This window comes from Monodon monoceros, unplaced genomic scaffold (genome assembly GCF_005190385.1).
Source record: "Monodon monoceros isolate NGI ecotype Baffin Bay Population unplaced genomic scaffold, NGI_Narwhal_1 Super_Scaffold_1, whole genome shotgun sequence".
NCBI lineage: Eukaryota > Metazoa > Chordata > Mammalia > Artiodactyla > Monodontidae > Monodon > Monodon monoceros.
This window is the reverse complement of record NW_021703765.1, coordinates 68,305,873-68,332,797: the sequence shown is the minus strand read 5'-3', so window position 1 is coordinate 68,332,797 and position 26,925 is coordinate 68,305,873. Positions and strand designations below refer to the sequence as shown.

At 50.9% G+C, this 26,925-nt stretch overlaps 1 protein-coding gene across 1 annotated transcript in view; it reads left to right on the top strand.

Moving 5' to 3' along the window:
* KIAA1671 (KIAA1671 ortholog) overlaps window positions 1-26,925 on the top strand; it is a 133,256-nt gene that overhangs the window by 6,781 nt on the left and 99,550 nt on the right. Inside the window, exons 4-5 of the mRNA XM_029227121.1 lie at window positions 2,524-5,298; window positions 14,104-14,229. Coding sequence (XP_029082954.1) covers window positions 2,524-5,298; window positions 14,104-14,229 — 2,901 coding nt within the window. The remainder of the gene's footprint in view (window positions 1-2,523; window positions 5,299-14,103; window positions 14,230-26,925) is intronic.

The following is a 26,925-nucleotide window of genomic DNA, read 5'->3' as shown; positions in this document are numbered from 1 at the left end:
GCTCTGTAGGGACATCTATTTTGTTTTCTCTTGGATAAATACCTAGGCACGGAATGGCTGGATCACATAGTTTTACTTTTTAAGAAAATTATACAGAGTTTTAAACACCAGAGCTTGGTTCCAAGCCCATTTGAATCCCTCCCATCATAAACCCCTAACAAAGGTGAGCTGGCTCTGAATGACAGTGCCTACCACTCCTGGGGTGGGTGGTTTGCCCTGTTTTTATCCTTGGATCTTCTGAGTCATTTCTTAAAAAATGGTAGAGAGGGACTTCCCTGGCAGTCCAGCGGTTGAGACTCCGCACTTCCATTGCGGGGGATGCAGGTTCGATCCCTGGTCAGGGATCTAAGATCCCTTAGTTTTCCCAAAATGGAAACCCCTTACCCAGTCACTCCTCATCCCCCACCTCCAGCCCCCGGCAACCATGAATCTACTTTCTGTCTCTATAGACTTGCCTATTCTGGGTATTCCATATAAGTGGAATCATGTATGTGGCCTTTTGTGTCTGACTTCTTTCACTTTGCATTATGTTTTCAAGGTTCATCCATGTTATGTTATAGCATGTATCAGTACTGCATTCTTTTTTATGGATGAATAATATTCCATTGCATGGATATACCGCTTTCTGTTTATCCATTCATCCATTGACGGACATTTGAGTTTCCAGCTTTTGGCGATTGTGAATAATGCTGCTGCGGACATTGGTGTACAAGTTTTTGTCTGAACACCTGTTTTCAGTTCTTTTGGGTATATACTCAGGAATGGAATTGGTGGGTCGTATGGTTAAATCTTTGTGTAACTTCTTGAAGTAGACCTTTTGCTAAGAGAAAAGAAAAATTTTAAATATGACTAAGCAATAATACATGAATATTATAACAACCCAACAGAACTAAAATGTGTAGGATTAAAAGATGACGTTCTCTTCCTCATTTCTTCTTCCTACCCTCACTCCTTCACCCACAGTTTTTTTTTTTTTAATTTATTTATTTTATTTATTCATTTCTGGCTGCGTTGGCTATTTGTTGCTGCACACAGGCTTTCTCTAGTTGTGGCGAGTGGGGGCTACTCTTCGTTGTGGTGCACGGGCCTCTCATTGTGGTGGCTTCTCTTGTTGCAGGGCACGGGCTCCAGGCATGCGGGCGTCAGTAGTTGTGGCACGTGGGTTCAGTAGTTGTGGCTCGTGGGCTCAGTAGTTGTGGCTCACGGGCTCTAGAGCGCAGGCTCAGTAGTTGTGGCACACGGGCTTAGTTGCTCCACGGCATGTGGGATCTTCTCTGACCAGGGCTTGAACCCGTGTCCCCTGCATTGGCAGGCGGATTCCTCACCACTGCACCACCAGGGAAGCCCTTCACTCCCAGTTTGATTGTTATCTTTTCTCCACTGTTTATGTACACACGTACATATTTATACACATGTACACATGTAGTTTTTTAAAATGGTATTTTATTATAAATATATACTTCCTCATCCTGCTTTTCTTCCACCAGCACGACATTTTGTGTGTTCTTAGACGTTAGGACATTGGGACCTGCCCCCACTTCTGTGGATCCAAGTGCCTGTGTGGTATTCAATTGTTTGAATATTTCAGAATTTATTTAGCCAGTGCCCTTCAGATGGGCATTTAGGTTGTTTGTGTGTTCTTTCGTTTCACAAACAGTGCTGTATGAACTTTCTTGTTCACATAGACTAGTGCACGTGAGCAAAGCAAGAATCCTGGGAGAAAATCGGCCAGATAAAAGGAAATGAGTGTCCTAAAATCATGAGAGATATACTGAGTTGCCCAAGAATCATGCCCATTTATCTTCTCACCAACAGTGTCTGAGAGTGGCCGTGTCTGAGAGTGGCCATTTCACCACATCCTCACCCACACTGGCTATGTTCAGTCTGTAAGATTTAATGGTGTCTCACTGCTGTGATTTTAAAAGCAGCTATTTCAGGGCTTCCCTGGTGGCGCAGTGGTTAAGAATCCACCTGACAATGCAGGGAACATGGGTTCGAGCCCTGGTCAGGGAAGATCCCACATGCTGCGGAGCAACTAAGCCCATGCGCCACGACCACTGAGCCTGCGCTCTAGAGCCCGCGAGTTACAACTACTGAACCTATGTGCCACAACTGCTGAAGCCCACGCGCCTAGAGCCCGTGCTCCGCAACAAGAGAAGCCACCAAAATGAGAAGCCCTCGCACCGCAACGAAGAGTAGCCCCCGCTCGCCGCAACTAGAGAAAGCCTGCGTGCAGCAAGGAAGACCCAACGCAACCAAAAATAAATACATCAATCAATCAATCAATAAATAAATTAAAGCAGCTATTTCAATCACCTCATCTCTTTCTTTCCATTTCAAACTGCCCCTCGAGGTTTTTTTTTTTGGCTGCACTGCACGGCTTGTGGGATCTTAGTTCTCTGATGAGGGATCGAACCCCGGGCCCTGGCAATGGAAGGCCGGAGTCCTAACCACTGAACCACCAGGGAATTCCCTCCATTTCAAACCCTTTTACTTAAATTGGATTTTTTTTTTTTTCCACAGCAAAAGGAAGGGCATGGTGTGGACGGAGCATCTGTCCCAAGAAGCCCCTGGAAGCCTGCGACGCCCCGGGAGAAATCCAGGCAGACAGAGTGGAAAGACAGTTCTGACCAAGTCCCTGGCAGCGGTTGGAGCGAAAACGTGGTGGGGCCTCTGAGCCCTTCCGCCAGCACCCCGGATGATGACAGAAGCTTCCAGACCGTGTGGGCCACAGTGTTCGAACATCACGTGGAGAAGCACACCGTGGCTGACCTGTCAGGACACTGTCCCGCAGCCATGACCCCCAGGGACACGGCCGACGTCTTGGAGTTCAGATCCAGGTTCCTTGGGTCGAGAAGCTCTTTCCCGCAAACCACATACCCGAAGAAAGAGTGGTTGGAAAATCCAGACCCAAAGAAATCTGGGCGGACCGCCTTCTCCAACGGTGAGCCCAAACAGCATCATATGTCTTCCCTCCTGGGAAGATACCCTGTGGGCGACAAGTGCAGTAATAACCCCTGCCTCAAGCTCTTGGAAAGCCCTCCTGCATCCGAGAGGGTCGAGCCCAGGTATGACATCATGCACGCGGTCGGTGAGCGTGCGCACAGCGAGGCCATCCCCATGGCGCCCGAGGAGAAGGCTGTGACGCTCCGGAGCAGCCAGTCTCGGCTCTCACTGTCCCAGGAGGTCACCCCTGCCGTGACCCCTGCTGACCCCGAGCGCAGGCTGGAAGGCCAGGTGGGGTCCATCCAAAGGGCCAGTTTGATCTGGGAAGCTCGAGGGACGCGTGAGGTCAGTGGGCCAAAGCCTGAGTTCCACCGAGAGCTAAAGGACACGTCTGGAGGCAATTGTCTGTCACCCAGATGGACAGGTGGGGTGGCCATCAGCTGGCAGAAAGCCGCTGTGGGGGTCAGTGAAGAGAGAGGCTCGGAACCAAGCCCCGAGGCCACCTCTGCGAGGACCATCCAGGCTGCCATCCAGGAGGCCCAGCACCAGGGGATCGAAGGGGCTGGAATAAAGCCAGGGGAAAGGGGTGCCCCCCAGGGGGGCCCTCTGGAGCCTCCTTCCAGGGCTAAGGGCGAGGCCTCTGACTTCCGAGCCCGGCCACAGGCAGACGTGCTACTGCAGAAGGGGCCCCTCGCCGTGGCTGGCGGCCAGAGTGGAGCGAGGCCGGCCCGGGTGCCGGAGCCCGAAGCCAGGATGCGGAAGGTGAGCCCCAGCGACCAGAGGATGGAGAGGTGGAGGCGGCGGACATTACCCCACGACGCGAAGTTCGATGAATTCAGCTTACTGGCCCCAGAGCACTCTTCCAAGGCAGAGCAGAGACGGACGGGTTATTTGACCCGCACCGCAGGTGCCTTAGGAAAACTCCAACTAGCCCACGGTTGGGAGGAGCCCCAGCAGGGGAACCCGGGCGTGTCACAGGTTCTTTCAGCAGCGAAGCAAGGGCCATCTGTGGAACCCAAGGCGACCTTTTTTGCAGTGACGTATCAGATTCCCGACACTCAAAAAGCAAAGAGCATTGTTAAGCCTGGGTCCGAAAACTTGATGGAACATTCTAGAAAAATAGCCCCACCTCTATCGCCTCATCTTTTAACATCTACCTTGGTTTCTCTGAACCATGAAGAGCTGCTGGAGACCATGGGCAGTAAAAACCAGGCTCCAGGCAGAGAGCATGACCGCGCAAGCTTTCCAAAGACTCCGAGGCCAGCGTCTCTTGGGGACAGGATTCTGGGTCCTCCCAGCGAGAGAATCTCCGATGGCGATGCTTTATGGGTTCGTCGGGGACCAGAAGACAGCGTTGGTTTTCACAGCGACTGGAAGGACCGTGGGAACAAGACATCCCCCCGTGGTGCTCCCAAAACACCTCCGGCTCTCAAAAGTCACCCGAAAGCCACCCATCTCCTGCTCAGAAGGAAGACGGAGGTGGTCAGCGAGACGTTCCCAGGTAAAATCAAGGACGGTTACAGGTCCAGTGTCCTCGACATTGACGCCCTGATGGCCGAGTACCAGAGACAGCCGGCCGCAGGCCCCAGGGAGGCTCAGGAGCTGATGGGGGGGCCGCCCACAGAGCCCAGAGGCTCGAATCCTGGGAGGCCTGGCCAGCAAGGCGAGGTGGATCGGAGACGGAGGAGCCTGAAGGAGGGCCCTGAAATTGAGGGCCCCCGGAAGCAAGCCAGTTTTGCCGAAACAAACCCCAGTCCTACCCCCGGCTCGGGCAAGCAACTGGCAGAGACCCTGGAGGCAGCCACGAACACCAAGGTCAGCCCTCCTCTGTGGGCCCTGCCGCACTCAGCTCCTCCTGAGAAATATCCAGGGGCCTCTTCTGGCCCTGCAGGTCCCAGGAAAAAAGGCTCGGGGGTCACCGAGGATGAGAAAAAGGCCTTTATCAGTAAACATCACAGTGCAAAGTGCCCGCATTCCCTGGCTGAGTCAAAGCCCACCACCTCCTGGGAGGACCTGGGCAGCGGGGCCACCATGCCACCCAGGTCCTCCCCCACTGACCAGAAGAAAGGGCTCCCAAGGAAATCCCTCGGGAGGGGAGAGGAGGGCAGTGTGACCCAGTGGGGCAACCACCCGTGGGACTGTGGAAGGTCACTGCTGGATGTCAAGAGGGCCCACTCGGAGAAAGGCCCCCCTCTCAAAATCCGAGAGAGCCTGTCCATCATGCAGGAAGCCAGAGAGAGGAGGCAAGAGCAGCCCAAAGGGAGGCCCAGTCTCCCCAGGGAGATTTCAGAGGCCAAAGACATCAAGACGGGGCTCTGTCAGCAGGAGTCGGGGAATCGAGACAGTCAAAAGGTGAGTACAAACCATGTTGCAGTTTTGTCAAACGTTGTTAAACATGCAGGCCAGGGGTCTCAAACTCAGAATCCACGTGGGTAGGCCAGGTGAGTATGGAAATGAGTGGAGTCAGGCTGGGTGTGAGACGCTAGGGAGTGGTGGGGCTTGTGGCAAATGGAGAGCCCACGCCTTATCGGAAGGGGGCAACCGCTGCGCAGCCCCAGCTGGTTCTTGACAAGTGAGGAAGGTGGTGTTGAGATGGCAGATCTGATTTATCAAGAGAACCGGAAAGATCCAGATTTGTGTCCGTAATCCCCTCCCGCCATTATGAAATGAGGACAGAGTACTAAAAAAATGCTGCTTAGCCCAAACAAAACTTGTCTGCTGGCACTATACAGCCTGTGGGCTACGAGTTTTAAAGCCCTGGGCTAGAATGATCACAATAGGTATCATTTATTGAGCACCTGCTGTATTCCAGTATGCTTCATCACGTTCATCATTGTATCCCCAGAATCCAGCATCCTGCTTGATGTTTCGTGAACGTTCAAGAAGTGTTTGTTGAATGAGCGAGCTCACGTGAGCCTCAGGACAATCCACACGAGAGGGATTGTCGTGGTTTGTGTTCCTATAGAAGCAGCCCCCTGCAAGTTGTTTTAGGAGGTGACCCCCTGAGGAGCTGGTGTGGGGAGGAGAAGTGAGTCAGGGAAGGGAAGCAGGTGATGAAGGTGTGGGCACCTGAGGCTCGTTCTCACTGGAGACCCCTGGGGAGCAGCACAGTTCACCTCTGGGTGGTCCTGTCCAAGGGGGAGGGGACCTGGAGTATTTGTTTCCTAGTTCCCCTCTGTCCTTGCCTGAGGCTGTGTCTGGGGCTTTTACCATTCAGACTCCTCTGACCTGGCTGGGGCCATGCTCAGTGGTGGAGAGGAAAATCCTCACGCAGCATTGGCGTGTACTTGAGTGGTGTGCAGGGCACCCATAATGTCTGCTGCAGGTATGATCACCTTGTTCAGATGGAAAAAACTGAGGCTCAGAGAGGTTCAGTAACTTATCCCAAGTCACAAAGCACCAAGTGGCATAGCCAGTGTTTGCACCTAGGTCTGGCCCGACACCCGAGCTTTCAGTGGAATGAGAGATCATGAAGGTGGGGAAGAAATCTGAGGCATGGAGTCAGCCCTCAGGAAGCTTTTGATCTCTGTGTGGAGGTGGGACACGGTGATTGACGGCCAGAAAAGGATGTGGTGCAGAGTGAGGCGCTGGAGAAGAGGCCCAGGGAGACATCCCGGAGGAGGCCCTGGCCTGAGCCCACCCTTGAGGGATGGATATGAATTCGGATGGGCTGATTAGAGGAGGTGAGGGCATTCTTGGTAGGAGCACAGCATGGGCAAAGGTTCAGAGGTGGGGAAAAAAATGGCATGCCCTGGGGCCAGTGTGGTAACTGACTACGGGGCCCTTCCTGTCACCCCCCAGCCAACCTAGAAAGGGATGTTGTGGAAATTAAGCGATAGGAGAATTCACCTAAGGTTCAGGGCATGTAAGTGGTGGAAGCAGACTTTGAACCCACGTGTCTTCCGATGACCATATTCAGGCTTGCGTTGGAATCTCCGCTCTGCCGCTCACGGGCTCAGCTGTGTGCAGAGCAGGCACTTGGCCTCCCCGAGCCTCAGTTTCCCCCTCTCTGGAGTTAGGAGTTAACGGGGATTCCTATCCTTGAGGCGCTGCTACCAGGCGGAGAGGAGGTAAAGTGCCCAGCATGGGTCAGGCAGGCAGCGGGCTCCGCAGATGCGCCTCCAGGAAGGGTTTCGCCTACACCCCCCCGCCCACCCCCCACCCCCCACCCCCCAGCTCCAGGCTGTTGTTATGGGGAAGCGAGAGAGGGAGGAGGCCATGGAAATGTGACACTGCATCTGTGTGCCAGCACCTGGCTGAGGGGCCCGCCGGCAGCAGGAGACTTGGGGCCTCGTGGGGGGGCCACCCCAGCCCAGCCTTGGATGCCCGCCCGGGGTGCCGAGGCCCCAGGAGCGCTCATTGTCAGGGGATCTGTTTTCTCACAAAGGGGACTGGGAAGCTTTGGAACAGCTCCCCGTTTCTCTTCTCTGCTGCCCAAAGATCTTTGGTTCTGGACCTTTAAAAAATAAATAAGAGCAAAACAGAAGTAAAAAATGTTGGTTGTTGAAAATTCAAACCTTACAAGAGTGTATAACATGAATAGAAAAATGTCCCCCCGGACCCCTTTCCTTTCCCGTCCCCCAGATGCAGCCACTGTTACAGTTTTTGATCTTCTTGGAGACTTGCCTACACTCCAGAGTGGCTTACCCATCGCATATGTATTGATTTATAATTGTTGTATTTTTCTTATTGCAAAAGTAGTGAATGCTTGGGCACAATTTAAAATATTATTGAAACATATGGTTTAGGATGGAAAGCTCCCCCAAATGAGGACCCTCTGGTGCACTGGGACCCTCCCCTCCAGACCTGTTGGTGGTTCTTGGCCATGGGCAGCTTTGCTGCCAGGGCGCATTTGGCAAAGTTTGAGATGTTTTTTGTTGTCGTAACCAGGGAAGAGTTTGCTCCTGGCATCTACTGGGTGGAGACCAGGGGTACTCCACAACGTCCCACAGCGCAGCCCCCAACACAGAGAATCATGGAGCCCCAAATGCATGTAGAGCTGAGGCTGGGGCACCCTGGCCCAGACACAGATAGGTAAACGCATACTGTTCTGTGGAAACATGGCAGCATTCTTCAGAAAGTCTCACAACTTGCTTCGTTTTCTCTGTCGTGTATTTAAACTTTTTAAAAAATGTTTTGTAAAATTTTTAAAGATTACTTTCCATTTACAGTTATTACAAAATATTGGCTATATTCCCCGTGTTATACAATACATCCTTGAGCCTATTTACACCCAATAGTTTGTACCTCCCCGCCGCCTCATGCTTGTGTTGCCCCTTCCCCCCATGCCCCACTGGTAACCATTAGTTTGTTCTCTATATCTGTGAGTCTCCTTCTTTTTTATTATATTCACTAGTTTGTTGTATTTTTTAGATTCCACATATAAGTGATACCATACAGTATGTGTCTTTCTCTCTCTGACTTATCTCACTTAGCATAATGCCCTCCAAATCCATCCATGCCGCTGCAAATGGCAAACTTTCGTTCTTTTTAATGGCCGAGTAATATTCCAGTGTGTGTGTGGTACACACACACACACACACACACACACACACGCACACCACATCTTCTTTACCCATTCATCTGTTGATGGACATTTACATTCCATACCTTGGCAATTATAAATAATGCTGCTGTGATCATTGGGGTGCATGGATCTTTTTGAGTTAATTTTTTTTTTCAGATATACACCCAGATAACTTGCTTTAAAACTTTAACAGAAAAAAAAGTGCATATATAATCACCTTATTATTTTTAATGGTTGCAGAGTATTTCATTATGTGACTGAGCCCAAGCTTTTTTTATCCAGACTTTTGTGGATGGACATTTGGGTTGATTTGAGTTCTAGGGCTTCTTTGAGCATCTTGAGGTGCATCTCTGCTTCCTTGGGTGAGGATTTCTTGATCGACAGCCAATTCTGCTCATGTGCCCCACATGGGGTGTGATTGCAATTAAAGTTATTCCTCCCTCCCTCCCTCCCTCCTCTCCTCTCTTCCCTTCGTTCTCACTCTTTCTTTCTTTTTCACTTAACATTTATCAGAACTTTGTCCCAGGCCCAATTATAGTATTTCGTTTCATCAAATGATTTATTTTCGTTTCAAGAGAGAATATTTTCACATGGCTCCAAAAATACTTATAAAGTAAAAATTCCCCCAGACCTCTCATTCTCCATCCCTCCTGTTTCCTCCTCGTCCCATAATCATATTCTTTTCTGCCCAAATTCTTTTAGAGTTTCTTTCCGAAAATACAAGCAAATGTGAATATGTAAGTCTTGTTTTTCCTTCCCTTTTCCATAAAAGAGAGCGTTCTCTAAGAGTGGTTGAAACTTTGGTTGCCTATGGGTAAGTCCTAAAAGACAGCGGCGCAGGGCCTTCCCCCCAGACCAATTTGGCTGAAGTCTCTGGGGTGGGGCCTGCCTTTGTCAGTTTTAGAAGCTCGCCTGGGGATTCTTGGGTGGAGGGTCAATGCTGAACCCACAGATCTGCTACCTGCCTTTTTTTTTTTTTTTTTTTTGTATAAAGCCTCTTCGAGAACTTTTGCATTCAGCCGCAGACAGCGAGCGTCCTCATTGTTTTTACCTGCTGCATAGTAGACGTGGATGATATTTCCCACCTTTTACTATTTACAAACCAGGTATGTGCAGGTGTATCTGTGGGTTCAGAATGGCGATTGCCCTTCCACGGGGAAAAGGGGCTGTGATTTTGCAGGACTGCCAGCGTGCCATGCAGTGGAGCTGTACCAGTTCACATCCTCCCTAGTGATGACAGGGCCCCATCTTCCCTCAGCCTTGCCAGCCGGCTGGGTTATCAAACTTTTGGAGCTCATGCTCCCAGTGAGTGCCCTCCATCTTGTCACTTGTGTGTGAGGCCATCTGTATTTCCTTCCTATAACCTGCTGGCTTAAGTTCCGCCACTTTCCTTTTGGAAAAAGAATTCTTCATTAGGAAGATGAACACTTTGTACTTTCATGATTTGATTTCTTCCTGGTAACAGCCCTGGACTGCAAATGGGGCAGACCTGGCATTGGGCAGACCTAGCTTTGTGACTTACCAGCTGTGTGGCTCTGGGCACCTTGCCAGACCTCTCTGAGCCTCAGTTTCCTCACCTGTAGAATGGGAATCCTGCTTGCCTCATGGACTTGCTGGAGATTTATCACAAAGTAACATATAGTCAAGTGCCTGGCCCAGGGCCTGATGTGGAGAAGGTTTGTGGAAGTCAGAGGGACGCACTTAGGGTCAACCTTCATCTCTTCACACGTCGAATAAGTGTACGAGTCTGGTGTCAGGCCCTGTTCTGGGCACCAGGGCTGCTGGGAGGGCTCAGTCCACTGTATCAGGTTGTGCCGTCCAATACGGCAGCCACTAGCCACGTGTGGGTCTTTCCATTTAAATTAGTTAAAATTAAGTAAGATCCAAAATTCAGTTTCTTCGTCGCACTGGACACATCCAAGTGCTCAAAAGCCACAAGTGGGGCTTCCCTGATGGCACAGTGGTTGAGAGTCCACCTGCCGATGCAGGGGACACGGGTTCGTGCCCCGGTCCGGGAAGATCCCACATGCCATGGAGCGGCTGGGCCCGTGAGCCATGGCCGCTGAGCCTGCGCGTCGGGAGCCTGTGCTTTGCAACGGGAGAGGCCACACAGTGAGGGGCCCGCGTACCGCAAAAAAAAAAAAAGCCATAAGTGGCCCATGGCCATGGTATTGCTCAGCCCAGATGGAGAGCCTCGCCATAATCACAGAGTGTTCTAGCAGACAGGGCTGGTCCAGATGGGCAAGCAGAGTGAGTGAGTGGGATCATTCAGAGAGTGGTTTAAGTCCTGGGGAGATAGAGTAACCTCCCTGTCACCCCCTTTCTCTAAGGGGTGGTCTCATGGGAAGGGACTTGACAGATGCCATGTGAATGACGGGAGCACCCCAGACAGGCCAGGATCTGCGGGGAAGAGGCAGAAGCAGTGAGCGAAGATGCCCCAGCATGGAGATGAGCTGGTCCTGGGGATGCTGGCGGGGCCCCAGTGGGCCCTGGGATGCTGGCCAGAGCTGAGCTGGGGAGGGGAGGAGGGCCCCAGAGCGTAAGGGGGCTAGCAAAGGGTTCTGAGCTGCTGCCACCATCTGTGTCTCAGAGAGACCCCTGGCTGCCCTCTGGGTGAGGGTGGAAGCAGGGAGGCCTGTGAGGAGGCTGCCATGGTCCCCAGACAGGTGACAGGGCTTGCACCAGGGTGGTGGCTGTGGAGGGGTTAGCAGCATTTTTTGAGGAGGTGGTAACAGCTTTACTGACATATAAATTCATGGCCCATGCAATTCACCCATTTAAAGTGTACAGTTAATTCAGTGGCTTTTAGTATATTCACAGAGTTCTGTAATCATAATCACATTCAATTTTAAAATACCTTCTTCATCCCCCAGAAAGCCCTGTACCCACTGACCAGTCACTTCCTGTTCTCCTAATACCCTCCAGGCCCAGGCAACCACTCATCTACTTTCTGTCTCTATAGATTTGCCTATTCTGGACATTTCATATCAATGAAATCACACGAAGTGGTCCTTTGTGACTGACCTCTTTCACTTAGCATAATGTTTTCAAGGTCCATCCATATTGTAGCATATATTAGTAGTTCATTCCTTTTTATGGCCGAATAATTCTGCCGTATAGCTGCACCCCATTTTATTTATCCATTCTTTGGTGATGAGCATTTGGGTTGTTTCCACTCTTTAGCTATTATGGAGGAAGGTGGTATGAACATTCCTGCACAAGCTTTTGTATGCTTTCATTTCTTTGGCTATATACCTGGGAGTGGCATTGCTGGGTCACATGGTAATAACTCCAGGTTTCACCTTCGTGGGGCTGTCAGACTGTTTTCCAAAGCAGCTGCACCATTTTGCATTCCCACCAGCAGTGTATGAGAGTTCTAATTTTTCTGCATCCTAGCCAACATTTGCTATCCTCTGTCTTTCTGATTCTAGCCATCCTAGTGAGTGTGAAGTGATATCTCATGGTGGTTTTTAATTGAGATATAATTGACATGGTGGTTTGTTAATTGAGATATAATTGACATGGTGGTTTTTAATTGAGATATAATTGACATGGTGGTTTTTAATTGAGATATAATTGACATGTAACGTTATATCAGTTTCTGATGTACAACATGATGATTCAGTATTCGTATATATTGCAAAATAATCGTTGTGGTTTTGATTTGCATTTCCTGTTGAGCATCTTTTAACGTGCTTATTGGCCATTTGTGTACTTTTTTGGAGTAATGTCTATTCAGATCCTTTGTCCATTTTTAGATTCGTTTGTTATTTTATTATTGAGCTGTAATTATTCTTTGTACATTCTGGATACAAGTGCCTTATGAGACATAATGATTTGCAGGAATGTTCTCCCATTCTGTGGGTTGTCTTTTCACTTTTTTTAAATTAATCAATTAATTAATTAACTTCTGGCTGCGTTGGGTCTTGTTGCTGCGCACGGGCTTTCTCTAGTTGCGGCGAGCAGGGGCTACCCTTCTTCGCGATGTGCGGTCTTCTCATTTCAATGGCTTCTCTTGCTGTGGAGCACAGGCTCTTGGCGTGCGGACTTCAGTAGTTGTGGCATGCGGGCTCAGTAGTTGTGGTGCATGGGCTTAGTTGCTCCGCGGCATGTGGGATCTTCCTGGACCAGCGGTCGAACCTGTGTCCCCTGCATTGGCAGGCGGATTCCTGACCACTGCGCCACCAGGGAAGTCCCACTTTTCACTTTCTTAATGGTGCCCTTTGAAGCATCAGAGTCTTTCATTTTGATGTAGTCTAGTTTACTTGTCTTTTGTTACTTGAGCTTCTGGTGTCCTATCTAAGAAACCCTTGCCTAATCCATGAAGGTCATGAAGATATAAGCCTATATTTTCTTCTAAGAGTTTTCTCCTTTTGGCTGTGACATTTAGGTCTTTGATCTATTTTGAGTCGATGTTGGTATATGATGTGAGGTTTGCAGCATGTTTTGAAGGCAGTGTCAACTTTGTTGATGGGACAGAGAGGAAGAGGAGACAGAGGGTGACCCGAGGGTCTTGGCCTACCCAGCTGGTGATGGGGACAAGATTGGAGGGGAGGAATGGAGAGGCCTGTTTTGGGCACATGAGGTCTCAGACCAGTGTGAGCAGTGACTATAGATGGTAAGTGGGCAATGGGATCTGCAAGTCTGGAGTCCCAACACAGAGAGACAGAATCTGGACTCGCCCGTGTGTACACAGGATTTATTTAAGCCATGGGGTGTGATAAGAAACCCCAAGGGAGTGATGTAGAAGAGGAGGCTGCGTGGCTGGCCTGGGTCACACTTTCACATGTCCCTCTGAGATGCAGGGAGCCTCAGAAGGAATAGCCAGGGAGGTCAGAGGAGAACCAGAGAGCCTCATAAGGCATCAAAAAAGAGGCTATGAGACAAGGGATCAGGAATCCAGCTATGCTCTTCACTCATGCTCTGTGTTCTTAAGCAAATGCCTTCCCTCTCTGGGCAGGGACAGTATGAGGTGTGTAAAATCCACATTCTAGAGTCCTGTGTTTACTGGCTTGTGACTCTATCCCCTTATATATAAAAATAACAGGATTCATACCAGCACACCTACTCCGTTGTATTCATGTACCATTTCTCTGTATATGTGCACATGTGTTTGGATGCATGGAAGGATGTCTAAAATGAGGTCGCCAAAGTTGCCAGTGGCAGTGATGAGGCAGGCTAACATTTACGGAGGGCTCCCCACATACCAGGCATGGGGGAGACTAAGGTGAAGCCAACCAGGCACCCAGGTCTCACGCACGTCTGCCCCCTGGTGGCAGCACTGAGTCACACGCTTTCCATGGGCTGGTCCATCCCTGAACTGAGGACGATTATTAGGGGGTCTTTCCCCACATGATCAAGGCTCAGAGAGGTTAAGGCACACAGCTGAGGTCACACAGTTACTAAGTGGCTGAGGCTGGGCTGAACCCAGACCTGCTGATCCTACATATTACCCCCGTTCATTGAGGTGGACCGCCTGCCATGGGATGGTGCGGGGTTGGGGGATGGAGCATCTGGTGCTTTAATTTTCTTCTTTGCCCTTTTAGGCCAGAATGGACTCTCTCGGTGTCCATTCTTCCTGCAAATAGGGAAGCCCCAGTAAAGTCCTCTTCTTGTGTCCTGTGCCTCAGGTGCCGCCAGGGAGGGAGTTTGCCCTCCAGGACAACGAGCCGCTGCTCTGGCAGGTGATCCCTGTGGCCGCGGGCCCCCGGAGAAGCCACAGCTTCTGCAAGGACAAGAGGAGCGGGCCCTTCGTGGTGAGTGGTGCTGGCGTGGCCAGAGTGGACACAGTTGGGAATGTCCCAGGCTGGCCCCAGGGCCTGCGGGGGACGGGGACAGGCAGGTGACTGTCCGGGAGCCTGGTGTTGTCTGGCTCTGCCATGGTTCATGACATGGAGGGTGTTTGGTGGCTCTGCTGGGGAAGCCTTCTCCCCTCGTGGGTTTTTGGCCCCTTGTGGAGGGGTAGCCCCTGCTGCTTGGCATGGAGCGGTGAGGAGAACACGTGCTGGGGTCCGAGCGCCCTGGGTTCAAATCCCAGCACTGTCTCCTCTCAGACTCTTTGAGCAATTTTTATTAATTTCCATGCACCTCAGTTTGTTCACCAGGAGAACGGGGCTGTGATTCCTGCTTCTTTTGCGCTGCTGGGAGGATGGAGTAGGATTGCGTGGGGCCCAGCACATGGTAATTCAGACAGTGATCGATAGTGTGGTGACGACAGGAGGAAGGTGGGGTTAAGCTGCTTCTGGAGCCGGATCGCCTGGGTTCACATCCTAGCTGTGCATGCAGATGGGCACCCGGCCTCAGTTTCCTCATCTGTAAAATGGGGGTAGTAGTAGCATCTACTTCACAGGGCTGATGTGGGGTTCAGATAAGATAATTCGAGGAGTGTTCAGCTTGGTCCCAGGTACACGGTAAACACTTTAATAAGCGTTACGTTACCATTATTATTATCATTGTTGTTATTATTCTTGTTTTCGAGTGTCCTTTTGGCTGTCACTGAGCTCTGTCTCCTCAGCCAGCACTTCCTCCCTCTTAGCCTGTTTCCTCACTTGTGGAAGCAAGTAGGTAAATGAGGCGGCAGGACCCCAGGGGAGCCCCCTTCCCTGGAGCCTCAGTGTCCCCAGCTGGGTTCCAGGGCTTTACCACATCTGAATTTCCATGATTTTCTTTTCTGTTTTTTTTTCTTTTCACTTTTGCTCCATGATCCTGGGAGATCTGCTGAGCTCTGCATTTCCTCCCGGGCCCTGGGCCCCACGTGGGGACATCCGAGATAAGCCTTTTTTAATGAGGCAACACCAGCTCTGTGCCTGAGATCATTCTGAGTGCAAGGCTGCATGCATTTCAGTGGTTATCTGTGCCCGGTCTCACGTCTCTGAGATGTGGGCTCCTGCAGCATTGAAGCCTGAGGTCCATTCCGTCTAGCTTTATGGCCACGGGCAAGAGACTTCAGTTTCCTAAACCTTGGTCTCCTCCTCTGTAAAATGGGTGAAGACACTGCCCCTGGCAGGCTTCTTGCCGAGACCTGATGGGAGAGTGAAAAGGCCTGACTGTGGGGCTGGGGGTGACAGCTCCCATGCAGGGACTCAGACGTCGGCTGAGAAGCCCTGGAAAATTCCTCAAGTGTCCAGATCTCAGCCACCGATTTCTTTCTCACCCTTGTCTCCATTCCCACTCAGGCACTGACTCAGCTTATCTGATTGAGTGTGTGTGTGTGTGTGTGTGTGTGTGTGTGTGTGTGTGTGTGAGAGAGAGAGAGAGAGAGAGAGAGAGAGAGAGAGAAGACAAAGGCCATGGAGCGGAGAGCATTCAAACCCTGTCTTTTTACAGTCTCTGCTTGCTGGCCCCTCCCCTTTCTCCCTCTGTCACTGAGGAGCCTTTGTCCGTGGAGTCGTCAGGTGGCTCCCTCCTTCTGGCCCCCAAGGCCCCTGCCCCATTACTGCCTGCTTGATCACCTCTCCTCCAGAGGTGGACGGGTTGGGGTACTGAGCCTGAGCAAGACAGAGCTGGGGCCCCAGACCTCGGTTGCCTGCTTTCAGGACTGACACCTGCAATTCCAGGTAGTGGCCACCAGGGGGTGATGGTGTTCAGCTCACTTTCTGATGGCTCCAAAAGCCTGTCTGGGGGGACCTCAGCATTGGGGCTCTGGAGGCTGAAAGAAGTACGTTCAAGTTCTGACTCTGGCACTCTGTGACCTCAGGCAAGTGGTCTGATGGACCCCACTGAGCCTCAGTTTTTGCTTCTGTAAAATGAGGCTGGTCCTAAGTGGCCTCCAGAGTATTTTTGTGAGCAGTAAATGAGGTCACTCAGCCCTCAGGAGAGTAAATTCCCAGTTAATGCCTTGGCTGCGGGGATCACTGTTCCCGCTTTCCTTTTCCTCTCCTTCTCTTCCACCTCCCTTGCCCCCTCCTCCTCCTCCTCCTAACTCCCCCTCCTCCTGTCGTCTCCCTTTTTTCTCTCCTAGTCCAACTCTCTCATTATGAACGGGGAAACTGAGGCCCCGAGAGAGGGCCTGACGTAGGCAGGGCAACCCTTCAGGTGAGGCCTGGGGTCCTGAGCCCTTGGCCCTGCCAGCTGCCCCTACCCCTCTGGAGGTAGAAGGTGGTCAGTCCTGCATTTTATACTCCGTGGTACGTTCGAGGATTCACTCACTAGTGGATAAACGCCATCCGCCGTTACTCCCGTCACTGTTTTGATTGATGACTTTGTACTGTTGACTTCCAATTGAGATTCAGGTTCATCTCCCTTTTTTGAGTCTGTGCTCCAGGCCTTGTCAGTCCCCACTCCCCACTCATGTTAGGGAATATGAATCCCATTTTGCAGAGGAGGAAACCGAGTCTCAGAGACGTTAAGCCACTTGCCCGAGGCCACACAGTTAGCAAACGGGGGAGCTGGAATGCATACTGGGCCTGTTTCGCCTCCAGCCTTAGCCCTGGGCCCCTTCTGCCTCAGGCCTGTGCTTTTGGCCTGGGACCACTCTGCCAGCCCCTCTCTCCCCTTGGGCCTGCAGTGCTTGGGGCATCGCTCACAAGGAAACAAGACAGCCAACCAATCCCCGGGGCTGAGAATGTGATATTTGTCCAGCACAGGGTTGGCCACCCTCCGAAGGGTGCCTGGGACCCACTGGGGCTGATGCCCTGCTGATCTGCAGAGCCCTGCCCACCCCCAGCTGGTCAGACCCTGAGCATGAGGTCAGACCGGTTCCACCCGGCCGCTTCATAGAGGCGGCAAACGAGTGAGTTTAGCACTCAGAGCCTCTCTTTTTTTCCTCTGTAAAGTGGTGGATTGCAGGAATAACAGTGCCCACCACAGTGCCCACCACAGTGCTTACTGGGTGGCGTAGATACTAGTTTATCCCCATTTTACAGGTGGGAAAACTGAGGCTCAGAGCCAGTAAGTGCCTCTCCCAAGGTCTGAGTCTACCTCATTGTGTGGTAGGAGGATGGGGCTGAAAAGAGATGTTGCTTATAAAGCACTGATGGAGAGTAACTGCCTGATAAATGTTACTGTGTTTTTGTTTGGGGTTTTTTAAAAATAAATTTATTTATTTTTGGCTGCGTTGGGTCTTTGTTGCTACACGTAGGCTTTCTCTAGTTGCGGGGAGTGGGGGCTGCTCTTCGTTGCGGTACGCGGGCTTCTCATTGCGGTGGCTTATCTTGTTGTGGAGCATGGGCTCTAGGCGCGTGGGCTTCAGTAGTTGTGACACACGGGCTCAGTAGTTGTGGCTCGCGGGCTCTAGAGCGCAGGGTCAGTAGTTGTGGCGCACAGGCTTAGTTGCTCCGCGGCATGTGGGATCTTCCCGGACCAGGGCTCGATCCCGTATCCCCTACATTGTCAGGCGGATTCTTAACCGCTGCGCCACCACGGAAGTCCCACTGTGTTGTTAATTATGATTTGCTGTCAGCTGTTTTTTTCCTCTCTATTCTCTCAAAGAGCTGCTGATGGAACGGGAAGTTGTCCCCTCTCTTTGGAGTTTTTTTTGCCGTTGAGGAAACGGAGGGCAGGGGAGGGGAGGTGTTCTGTCCGGGGGGTCCCACGGCAGCCAGGCTGGGCTGGGACTGGAGTTCTGAGTCCCTGGCCGGTGCTCTCTGCTCTCTCTGCTCCCCCGCTTCTTTCAGGGCTGTCCTTAGGACCTCCGGTCTGTGTGGCAGGTCCTAGTCCTGCGCCCAGCCTCCTCCCTCCACCATCCACGGGTGGTGGTGGATGGGCACACCCTCTTTTCCTCGTAAAGTGAGCCTTTGGCTTGCACTCGTGCTGGGATCGTAAAACACAGTGACTCAGTCGTGGACCACGACCTTGGGTCATGGTTCACCCCAGAGGCCCCTCCCATGACCGTGAAGGCACAGATTCACTGGCTCTGGGGCTTCCCTGCGATGTGGCAGATGGGCCTCTGGTAACCTCAAGAATGTTCTCCCAAATCCCCAAACCCGTCAGTCAGCATTTGGTGGCTCATCTAGTGATGAGTTCACCCCCTCGTGGGCCTACTTTGTGCCAGGCCCTGAGTGAGGGGGCCCTGGAGAGTCTCTCACTCAGTTTCCTCGGGTCCACAGTCCAGGCGGGCCTGGGGGTGGCCCGGGAGGGCGTAGTTAGGTGAAGGCGGGCACTCAGGACATAGGGACAACGCATGCAAAGGCATGGTGAGGTGAAGCGAGAGGCGTGTCGGGGGGTCAGTGACCAGCCCAGTTGGGCTGAGATGGAACATTTTGGGGGTTCAGTCTTTCTTTTCTTTTTGTTTTTTTTGCGGTACGCGGGCCTCTCACTGTTGTGGCCTCTCCCGTTGCGGAGCACAGGCTCCGGACGCGCAGGCTCAGAGGCCATGGCTCACGGGCCCAGCCGCTCCACGGCATGTGGGATCCTCCCAGACTGGGACACGAACCCGTGTCTCCTGCATCGGCAGGCGGACTCTCAACCACTGCGCCACCAGGGGAGCCCCCCAGTCTTTCTTTTGACAAATGTTTATCTGCATGTTACGAATAAGACACAGGTGGATAAGAAGGTAACTAAATAACTGCCTTGGGTTCTAATGGCTCTGGTTCACTGAGCCCTTACTGTGTGTGCCAGGCGCCCTGTTGCGTGCTTCACCTGCATTCCCTCGTTCAATTTGCTCATGGTTCCAAGTCCCCCCCTCCCAACATTAGGGAGTATATCTCTCCATCTGGGAAGGTCTCACAGAGGAGGGACAATTGTTTTAGGTCTTCAAAGATGAACAAGCGTTTGCCAGATGGGTGTGGTCTGGGAAGGAGTGGTTTGCCCCTGGTGGAGGGAGCAGCTTGGGCCAGGGTTGGGGGGTGTGAAATCGCGTTCTATTCCTGAGTGTCATGCAGGGTCCAGGAGACGGCCTGGACGTCATTCCTGACACCCCCCCCCCCCCCGCCCGTGTGTGTCTCAATCCTGAGCTCTGACCTTTCCCACACGTCCTGCTGATGACCCAGTGGTTCTTGCTTCTGAGCAGTGACACACCTCCTGACAACTCTGTCGTCATGCTGTCACCTTTGGACAAGGATCGGCCAGGGCAATCCCTGAAGCTTTGAAAGCATTTGAACCTGATAACTTTATTTTTTTCCTTTTTATGATCTCTCTCTTTTTGAAAAAACATTTTATTGGAGTATAGTTGATTTACAGTGTTGTGTTAGCCTCAGGTGTACAGCATAGTGAATCAGTTATACGTATACATATATCCACTCTGAGCCCGATAACTTTATTATAATGACTGGAGAATGGGGGCACATTTTTTTGAATTCTAATGACAAGAATAGTAATTCTTGTGAGTGCGATCAGCTTGAGATAAGAGGGAACTCTTGATGTGGCCCCAAAATGGAGACATCAGTGGTCCTGGTTAGAGGTTCTCTTTGAATTTCAGTTGGTTGACTGGGCTGTCAAAAGAGAAGGAAAAAAAAAGCAAAATGGAAAACCATATATGAACTGCTAGAAAGAACTCATCAAAGATTGTGCTTAAAAAACAAGTTGTACATAAAGATATGACGGCTTTTTATTTGCTGGGGATGTGAATTCTCCTCCCCATACTGTGTTGCTTGGTGTTCCCACATATGAAGTTGGGCCTGTGTCCACGTCATGCTGAACTGTACCAGGAACGTGGCTCACTGGCTTAATTGAAAGGCCTAATTTGCCTCACACAGCAAGGTATCTGGAGGTGGGCAGCGGCTGACTTAGGTCAGCACCTCTGAGAGTCTCTTGGGCTTTCCCTCCTGCTTCGTGCCTCACGGTCCCAAGGTGGCTGTCACTTTTCCAGCCATTCGGTCCACTTTCAGGTGGGAAGAAGTGGGAAGCCAGAGGGGCCATGTCAGCTGAGTTTGCAAGAAAGCAACAGCTCTCCCTGGAACACCCTCCCAGAGGGCAGTAATGGGTCACACGGCCACTGCTAGCAGCAAGAGGGTCTGGAAAAGTCAGTGTTCCATGCTGGAAGTTGGCCACGTTGGAAATGGCCATTGGTCGTTCAGATAGCATTGTCGGGAATTCCGTGGCGGTCCAGTGGTCGGGACTCCGCGCTTCCACTGCAGGGGGCATGGGTTCAATCTCTGGTTGGGGAACTAGGATCCTGCAAGCCGCGCGGTGCAGCCAAAACAACGACGACAACAAAAACCAAATAGCATGGTTTAGTACAGTCCGGCTTCCTTGTCAAGGAAGCCTGGGGCCTCCAAACCAGGATACAGGACAAGAGAGAAAATCTACCCAGCATCTGTGTGCTGTGATGTGAGATGTGCGCTGGGCACTGGGCTTCAGGGATTGGAGGACACAATCCCCACCCTCCAAGGCCCCCAGTCTGCTGGGGAGCAAGCCTCAGGGAAGGGAAGGAAGGCTGAGGTGGAAGGAACAGGCCGGGTGGGAGCCGGCCCAGAGGCCAGAGTGACTCCTTCTGCCTGGGTGAGTCCGGATGATGGGCCAGCTCTAGGCGCGTGACGTGGAGCTGAGTGGTGAGGATCTGGACAGCAAGCTGGGCTCTTAGGAGGCCCCGGAAACCTCTGACAGGTGGCTAATTTCATTTGTTAATGGCTTCTTGTCTTTCACTGTTGAGTCCAAAGGGCTGGAGAAGAATGGAGTAATTTATATCTCAGCTGATTAAAGTTCCTTTTCTGGGTTAAAACCAGCCAGACCAGAAAGCTTTCATTTCCTAGGTCTTAAAATGCAAATGACCAGGGCTTCCCTGGTGGCGCAGTGGTTGAGAGTCCCCTGCCGATGCAGGGGACACGGGTTCGTGCCCTGGTCCGGGAAGATCCCACATGCCGCGGAGCGGCTGGGCCTGTGAGCCATGGCCGCTGAGCCTGCGCATCCGGAGCCTGTGCTCCGCAACAGGAGAGGCCACGACAGTGAGAGGCCCGCGTACCGCAAAAAAAAAAAAAAACCAAAAATAAAACGCAAATAACCAGTTGTGCCCGAGATTTTGTATTGGGAAGATTTTGTATTTATTCATTTACCCAGTTCTCTCTCCACCCACTCACTCATCTACCCTCCCAGCCATCTACCTATCCATCCTCCACCCAGTTATTAATTCATGCAAAGCTTTACAGATACCAAAGGTGAACAAGCTAACTTGTCCTCAAATTGCTCACATTCCTAGACTGTAAAGCCAGGATGGTACAAACTAGTTATTTGTTGATTTAGTCACTCACTCTTTCATTCAACAGAAATGCATGAGTATCTACTATGTGTTATGTGCTGTTTTGGGCCCATCAGGTACAGCAGTGAACAAGACGTGGTTCCTGCTCTCCTGGAGCTAATACTCTGGTGTTGGGTGGGACAATGTGGGGTTTTCCAGGAGCTTCGAGGGGGTTACCTGGGGAGTGGTGGGGATGAGCCTTCAGGGTTAGAATAAGGGGCATGATGTTCGCCGCTGGCCGTGGAAGAGCCAAGGGAAGTTAGGACCAGGGTTAGAGAAGGTCAGAGGTGCGGCCTGGAGCGCCCTCTAGTGGCATTGCAGAGAAGGGTTGGAGAGGGTAAACTGGAAGCTTGGAGACTGGTTAGGATGTTGGAACAATTTGGGCAAGACGATTAAAAAAAATTACTGTGGTTAAATACACATAACATAAAATTTACCATTTTAGCCATTTTAAGCTTACTATACATCTATAATAATGTATGTCATTAGATAAATTCTCGGTGTTTTGTTACCATCACCACCATCCATCTGCAGAGCTTTTCTCATCATCCCGAACAGAAAGTCTGTCTGTGCCGTGAAACACTAACTCCCCACTCCCCGACTCCCACAGCCCCCGGTAACCTCTACTCTACTTTCTGTCTCTGTGAATTTGTCCTTTCTGGGTACTTCATATAAATGGAATCATACAATGTGTATCCTTTTGTGTTTGGCTTGTTTTATTTATTTATTTGTCCGTGGTGTAGCACGTGTCAGCACTCCACTCCTTTCTATGGCTGAAAAATAGTCCCTCGTATGTACAGAACACATTTTGTTTGTCCGTTCTTCTGTGGATGGACACTTGGGTTGTGTCCACCTTTTGACTATTGTGAATAATGCTACTAGTAACATTGGTGTGCAAGTATCTGTCTGAGTCCCTGCTATCCATTATTTTGAGTCTATACCAGAGAGTGGAATTGCTAAAAAAAATATGGTAATTCTACATTTAACTTTTTGAGGGTTCACCACAGTGGCTTCACCAATTTACATTGTCACCAGCAATAATGCACAAGGGTTCTAATTTCTCCACATCTTCACCAACACTTGTCATTTTCTGTGTTTTTTTAAAAAATACTAGCTATCCTAATGGGTGTGAAGTGGTATCTCCTCATGGATTTGATTTGCATTCCCCTAACAACTAATGATATTGAATATCTTTTCTTGTGCTTCTTGGCTAGTTGTGTATCTTTGCCCATTTTTGAATCAGATTGATGTGTGTATACACACACACACACACACACACACACATATGTATATCCTGGCTATTCGTCTCTTATTAGATACGTGATCTGCAAATATTTTCTCCCATTCTGTGGACTGTTTTTTCATTCTCTTAGTAGTGCTCTTTGATGCATGAAGGTTTTCAATTTGATTACATCTAATTTATCTACTACTTTTTTGTTGTTGCGTAGAAAATAATTTTTTTAATTTGTGTTACAATATGCATACCAAAAATAATTTTTTAGTTGAAGTGTGATGTGTATCTTAAGCCAGAGAGCCTGGGTTTGAATCCTAACTCCGCTGCTTCTCAGCCATGTGACCTTGTGTGGGTTAATATCTCTGTGCCTCTGTTTCCCCATCTGTAAAAGAGGGATAATAATAGAGCCAACTTGTTAGAAATGAACTGAGTTTAGATGAATTAATGTCAGAAGGCACTGTGAACAGTGGTTGACACCTAGTAGGTGTTTTTTAAGTGTTTGCTGTTATTACCATGACTGTATATCATATATTGAGTTTCTACATGACAGTCCCTGCGCTGAGTGCTGTACAAACGTTATTCCACTATCCCATTGAATCCTCTCAAACCCCAAGAGGTTGTCCCCATGTTGTAGATGAGGAACCTGAGGCCTGGGCCCTTACACTTTGTTGAGGGCCATATCCTGGCATTTTCCCCCTGAGTGACCCCACTGTATCCTGAGGTGCTAGGAAGATGCCCATTTTAGAGATGCTGAACTCGAGGCTCAGAGAGGGGAGGTGACTGGCCCAAGGGCACACAGCAAAGGAATCGCAACACCTGGATTGATTCTTGGCCTGTGGACTCACCCCTTGCTGCCGGGGAGGGGTGAGGGCGTTTTGTGAGGACAGGGGAGTCCTGCTGGGCTGAATTCTGTTTCAGTTGTGCCACTGGAACTCCCGGGGCTCTGTGGGTTCCTGGGCACTGAGGCCACGGAGGACCCCCAGCCAGGTGCCTGCCACCCGCAGAGGCCAAAGGCCAGTGAATGACCTAAACACCTGCTCCGCTTGCGAAGCCTCCCTGCTGGGGCCAGGTGGGCAGCTTGTGGGCGCTGGGAGGATATCCTGGGACCTGTTCACCTTGTCCACGTGTTAACCCATTCCGTGCCATGGCACACTGCCGCCATTGCACAGGTGAGGAAGCAGAGGCCCAGAGGGCAGAGGATGATCTCGTCCTTTAGTTTCACCTCCTTGGGAAAGTATGTTGATGTGCCCTTGCGTGAGAATGATGCTAATACTAGAATAATCCTGACTCTCATTTCTTTTTTTTTTTTTGTAAGAAAGTAAATCATTAATGAACATACACTTTCAACTGCTAACAGTCACAATTATCTGCTTCACCTGTACAGGTGATTGAGACACAGCACCCTGGCAGGGTTGCTGGGGCCACACCATTTCTGCTTCCAGGGTGCACACAAGTGCTCTTGTGTATATGTACACACACACACACACACACACACACACACACACACGCACGCCTGCGGGAACCCCAAATAAGCCCCACTCGACCCGTATTCTCATCTAACCTTGTTCAGCTGCCACTCTCTGGCTTCGGACACCTTGCTGAGCTTTATTTCCCTCATCTGTGAAACGGGGTGAAGCCCACTCCATGCCCCTCACAGGCTGTCATGAGTGGATGAGAAAGGCATTGGTAAATTGCCAAGTTGGACTTAGTGGTCCAGGGCCCAGGCCGAGTTCGGAGTTCATTCCAGAAACGTTTGCTGAGCACCTACCGCACGCTGGAGAGAAGCCAGGTTCACATCGGTTCCTGGAAGATAAAATCCCATCGCACTCAGGCCCCAGTTCGTGGGCACAAACGGCCTAAAGGACTGTGTGTGGTTTGGCCCCTGGCCACCCACGTGACCTCTGCTCCCAGCACTCAATCTCCACTCACCCCACTCAAGCCACACTGGCCTCCAGAATGTTCCCTTCACATGCGGGTGTGTTTCCACCCAGGCCCTTAGCACAGGCTGTTTGCTGTCCTCCAGATTCCCTCCCGACTCCCCTCCTCTCAGGGCATCTCTCAGCTCAGTGTCACTGCTCAGCGGGGCCTTCCCTGATGCCACGTCTCTAGAAGGACCGCAGACACCTGTGTCACATGCAGTGTCCTCCCGTCACCCCATGTCTTCCTCCCCCATCAGAGTGGAGGCTCTGAGAAGCAGGGAACACCCAGCACGGTGCCCGGCACATAGCAGACATGCAGCGCGAGGGTTTACTCCACTTCTGGTATACTCACAAACTTGTGCATCCATCATGCAATCAATTTGAGAAGACTTTCATTACCCCCCAAGGAAACCAAGCACCCCTTAGCAGTCAGTCCCTGGGCCCCTCCTTGATACAATTTATCCACCTCCTAGGATGTGCCAGGCACCATGTTCGGTTCATTCTCACGGTGACCCTATGAGGTGGGAACTATTCTTGTTCCCATTTTCCAGTTGGCAAAGCTGGGGCCCAGAGAGGTGAGGTCACTTGCCCACATCATGAAGCCAGGAGGTGACAGAGCTGGGATTTGAACCCGCATGGAGCTTGTGCTTGGAGGATCTAACACATGAATTTGATGTTTCCCAAACCCTAGTCATTCTCATGTATCACTCTGAACATTTTTCATTTTCATGAACCACCTGGACTAATACATAGTTAACGTTTTTCTTGAACTTGGCTCACTTTTCAAAATGTAACAGCTTTATCAAGATGGAATTCACATGACATACAATTCGCTCATTCAAAGGGTAGAATTCAGTGGTTTTTAATACGTGCAGCCATCACCACAGTCACCTCTAGAATGTGTTCCTCACCCAAAAAGAAAGCTGTACCCATTAGCTGCCACCCCCAGTCGGTCCCCAGCCCTAGACAAACCCTCTCCTGTTTTCTGTCTGTAAGAATTGCCTGTTCTAGGTACCTTGTATAAATGGAATCACACAGTATCTGTCCTTTTGGGTCAGTCTTATTTTACTCAGCATTATGTTTTCTAGGTCCATCCGGGCCATGGATGGATACTCCGTTCCTTTTTACGGCTAGATAATACTCTGTCATGTCAACATACCACACTTTGATCGGCTGTGTGTCGATTGGTGGACATTTGGTGTGTTTCCACTTTTTGGCACTCCCCTCATTTTTACAGTCCCCTTGTACCGGTTTCATTTCTTCACTCTTCTTACCTCTGTCTGCACTTACTATTTATTTGGTTCCTGATCTCCTGTCTCCCTACCGCAAACAAGAATTGAGGGATTTCCGGGCTCCTGACTCCTTTGTTCAGCGCCATGTTGAATGAATGAGTGAGCAAGTGAACCAGAGGCTGAGTCAGCAGCCGAGCAGGGAGGACGGATAGGCATGTGCACAGCTAACTGGCCTGGCGAGAGGAACAGTGCTCGGACACCCTTGACTTGGTTGTGGGGAAGCCAGAAGGGCTCGAGGTACAGTGAAACTGGGTCTTGGTGGTGTGTAGAAGTCAGCCAGGTAGGGAGAGGCAGGAAGGGCAGCCCAGGCAGAGGGCTCAGCCTGAGCAGTGGCCGGGGGGCTTGACCTCTTTGCCTGTGCAATAGAGATTTGTTGTCCTCGCCACACTTCTGGGAGGGGACCCCTGTGCTCGCAGGGTGGCCTTGTCACTGAGCAGAGAGGAGGGCTTGGAGCAACGCAGAGAATTTAGTCAGGGGGATGGGACAGCGCTCCGAGGACCCCATTCTTTCCACCTCAGAAACCCCCTGACCTGGTGATCCCTAAGTGCTGGCTTCAGATAGATGCATTCAGGGCTTCTGAATCCAGATTTGTGGGCGGTGTCCCTCGAGATTCTGTATCAGGGGCTACCCTCAGAAGCCAGGCCAGGCAGGGATGGGAATTTTTAATGACAAACAGTGTAGAGGGCGGGGGCCCTCCCAGGGTGGTCCTGCCCAGGGTGGCTGGACCACCCGATGTTCCAAGCAGAACTGATGACGGGGATTTGATCTCATTGTGAAATCTCACTGTTTTTATACATTGGAGAAAAAAAAATTTTTTAACCACACCCAGCCACCTTCAGTTAACACAGGCGGTATTGGCAGTCTCGATTCACATACGATCTCGCTGAATCTTTGCC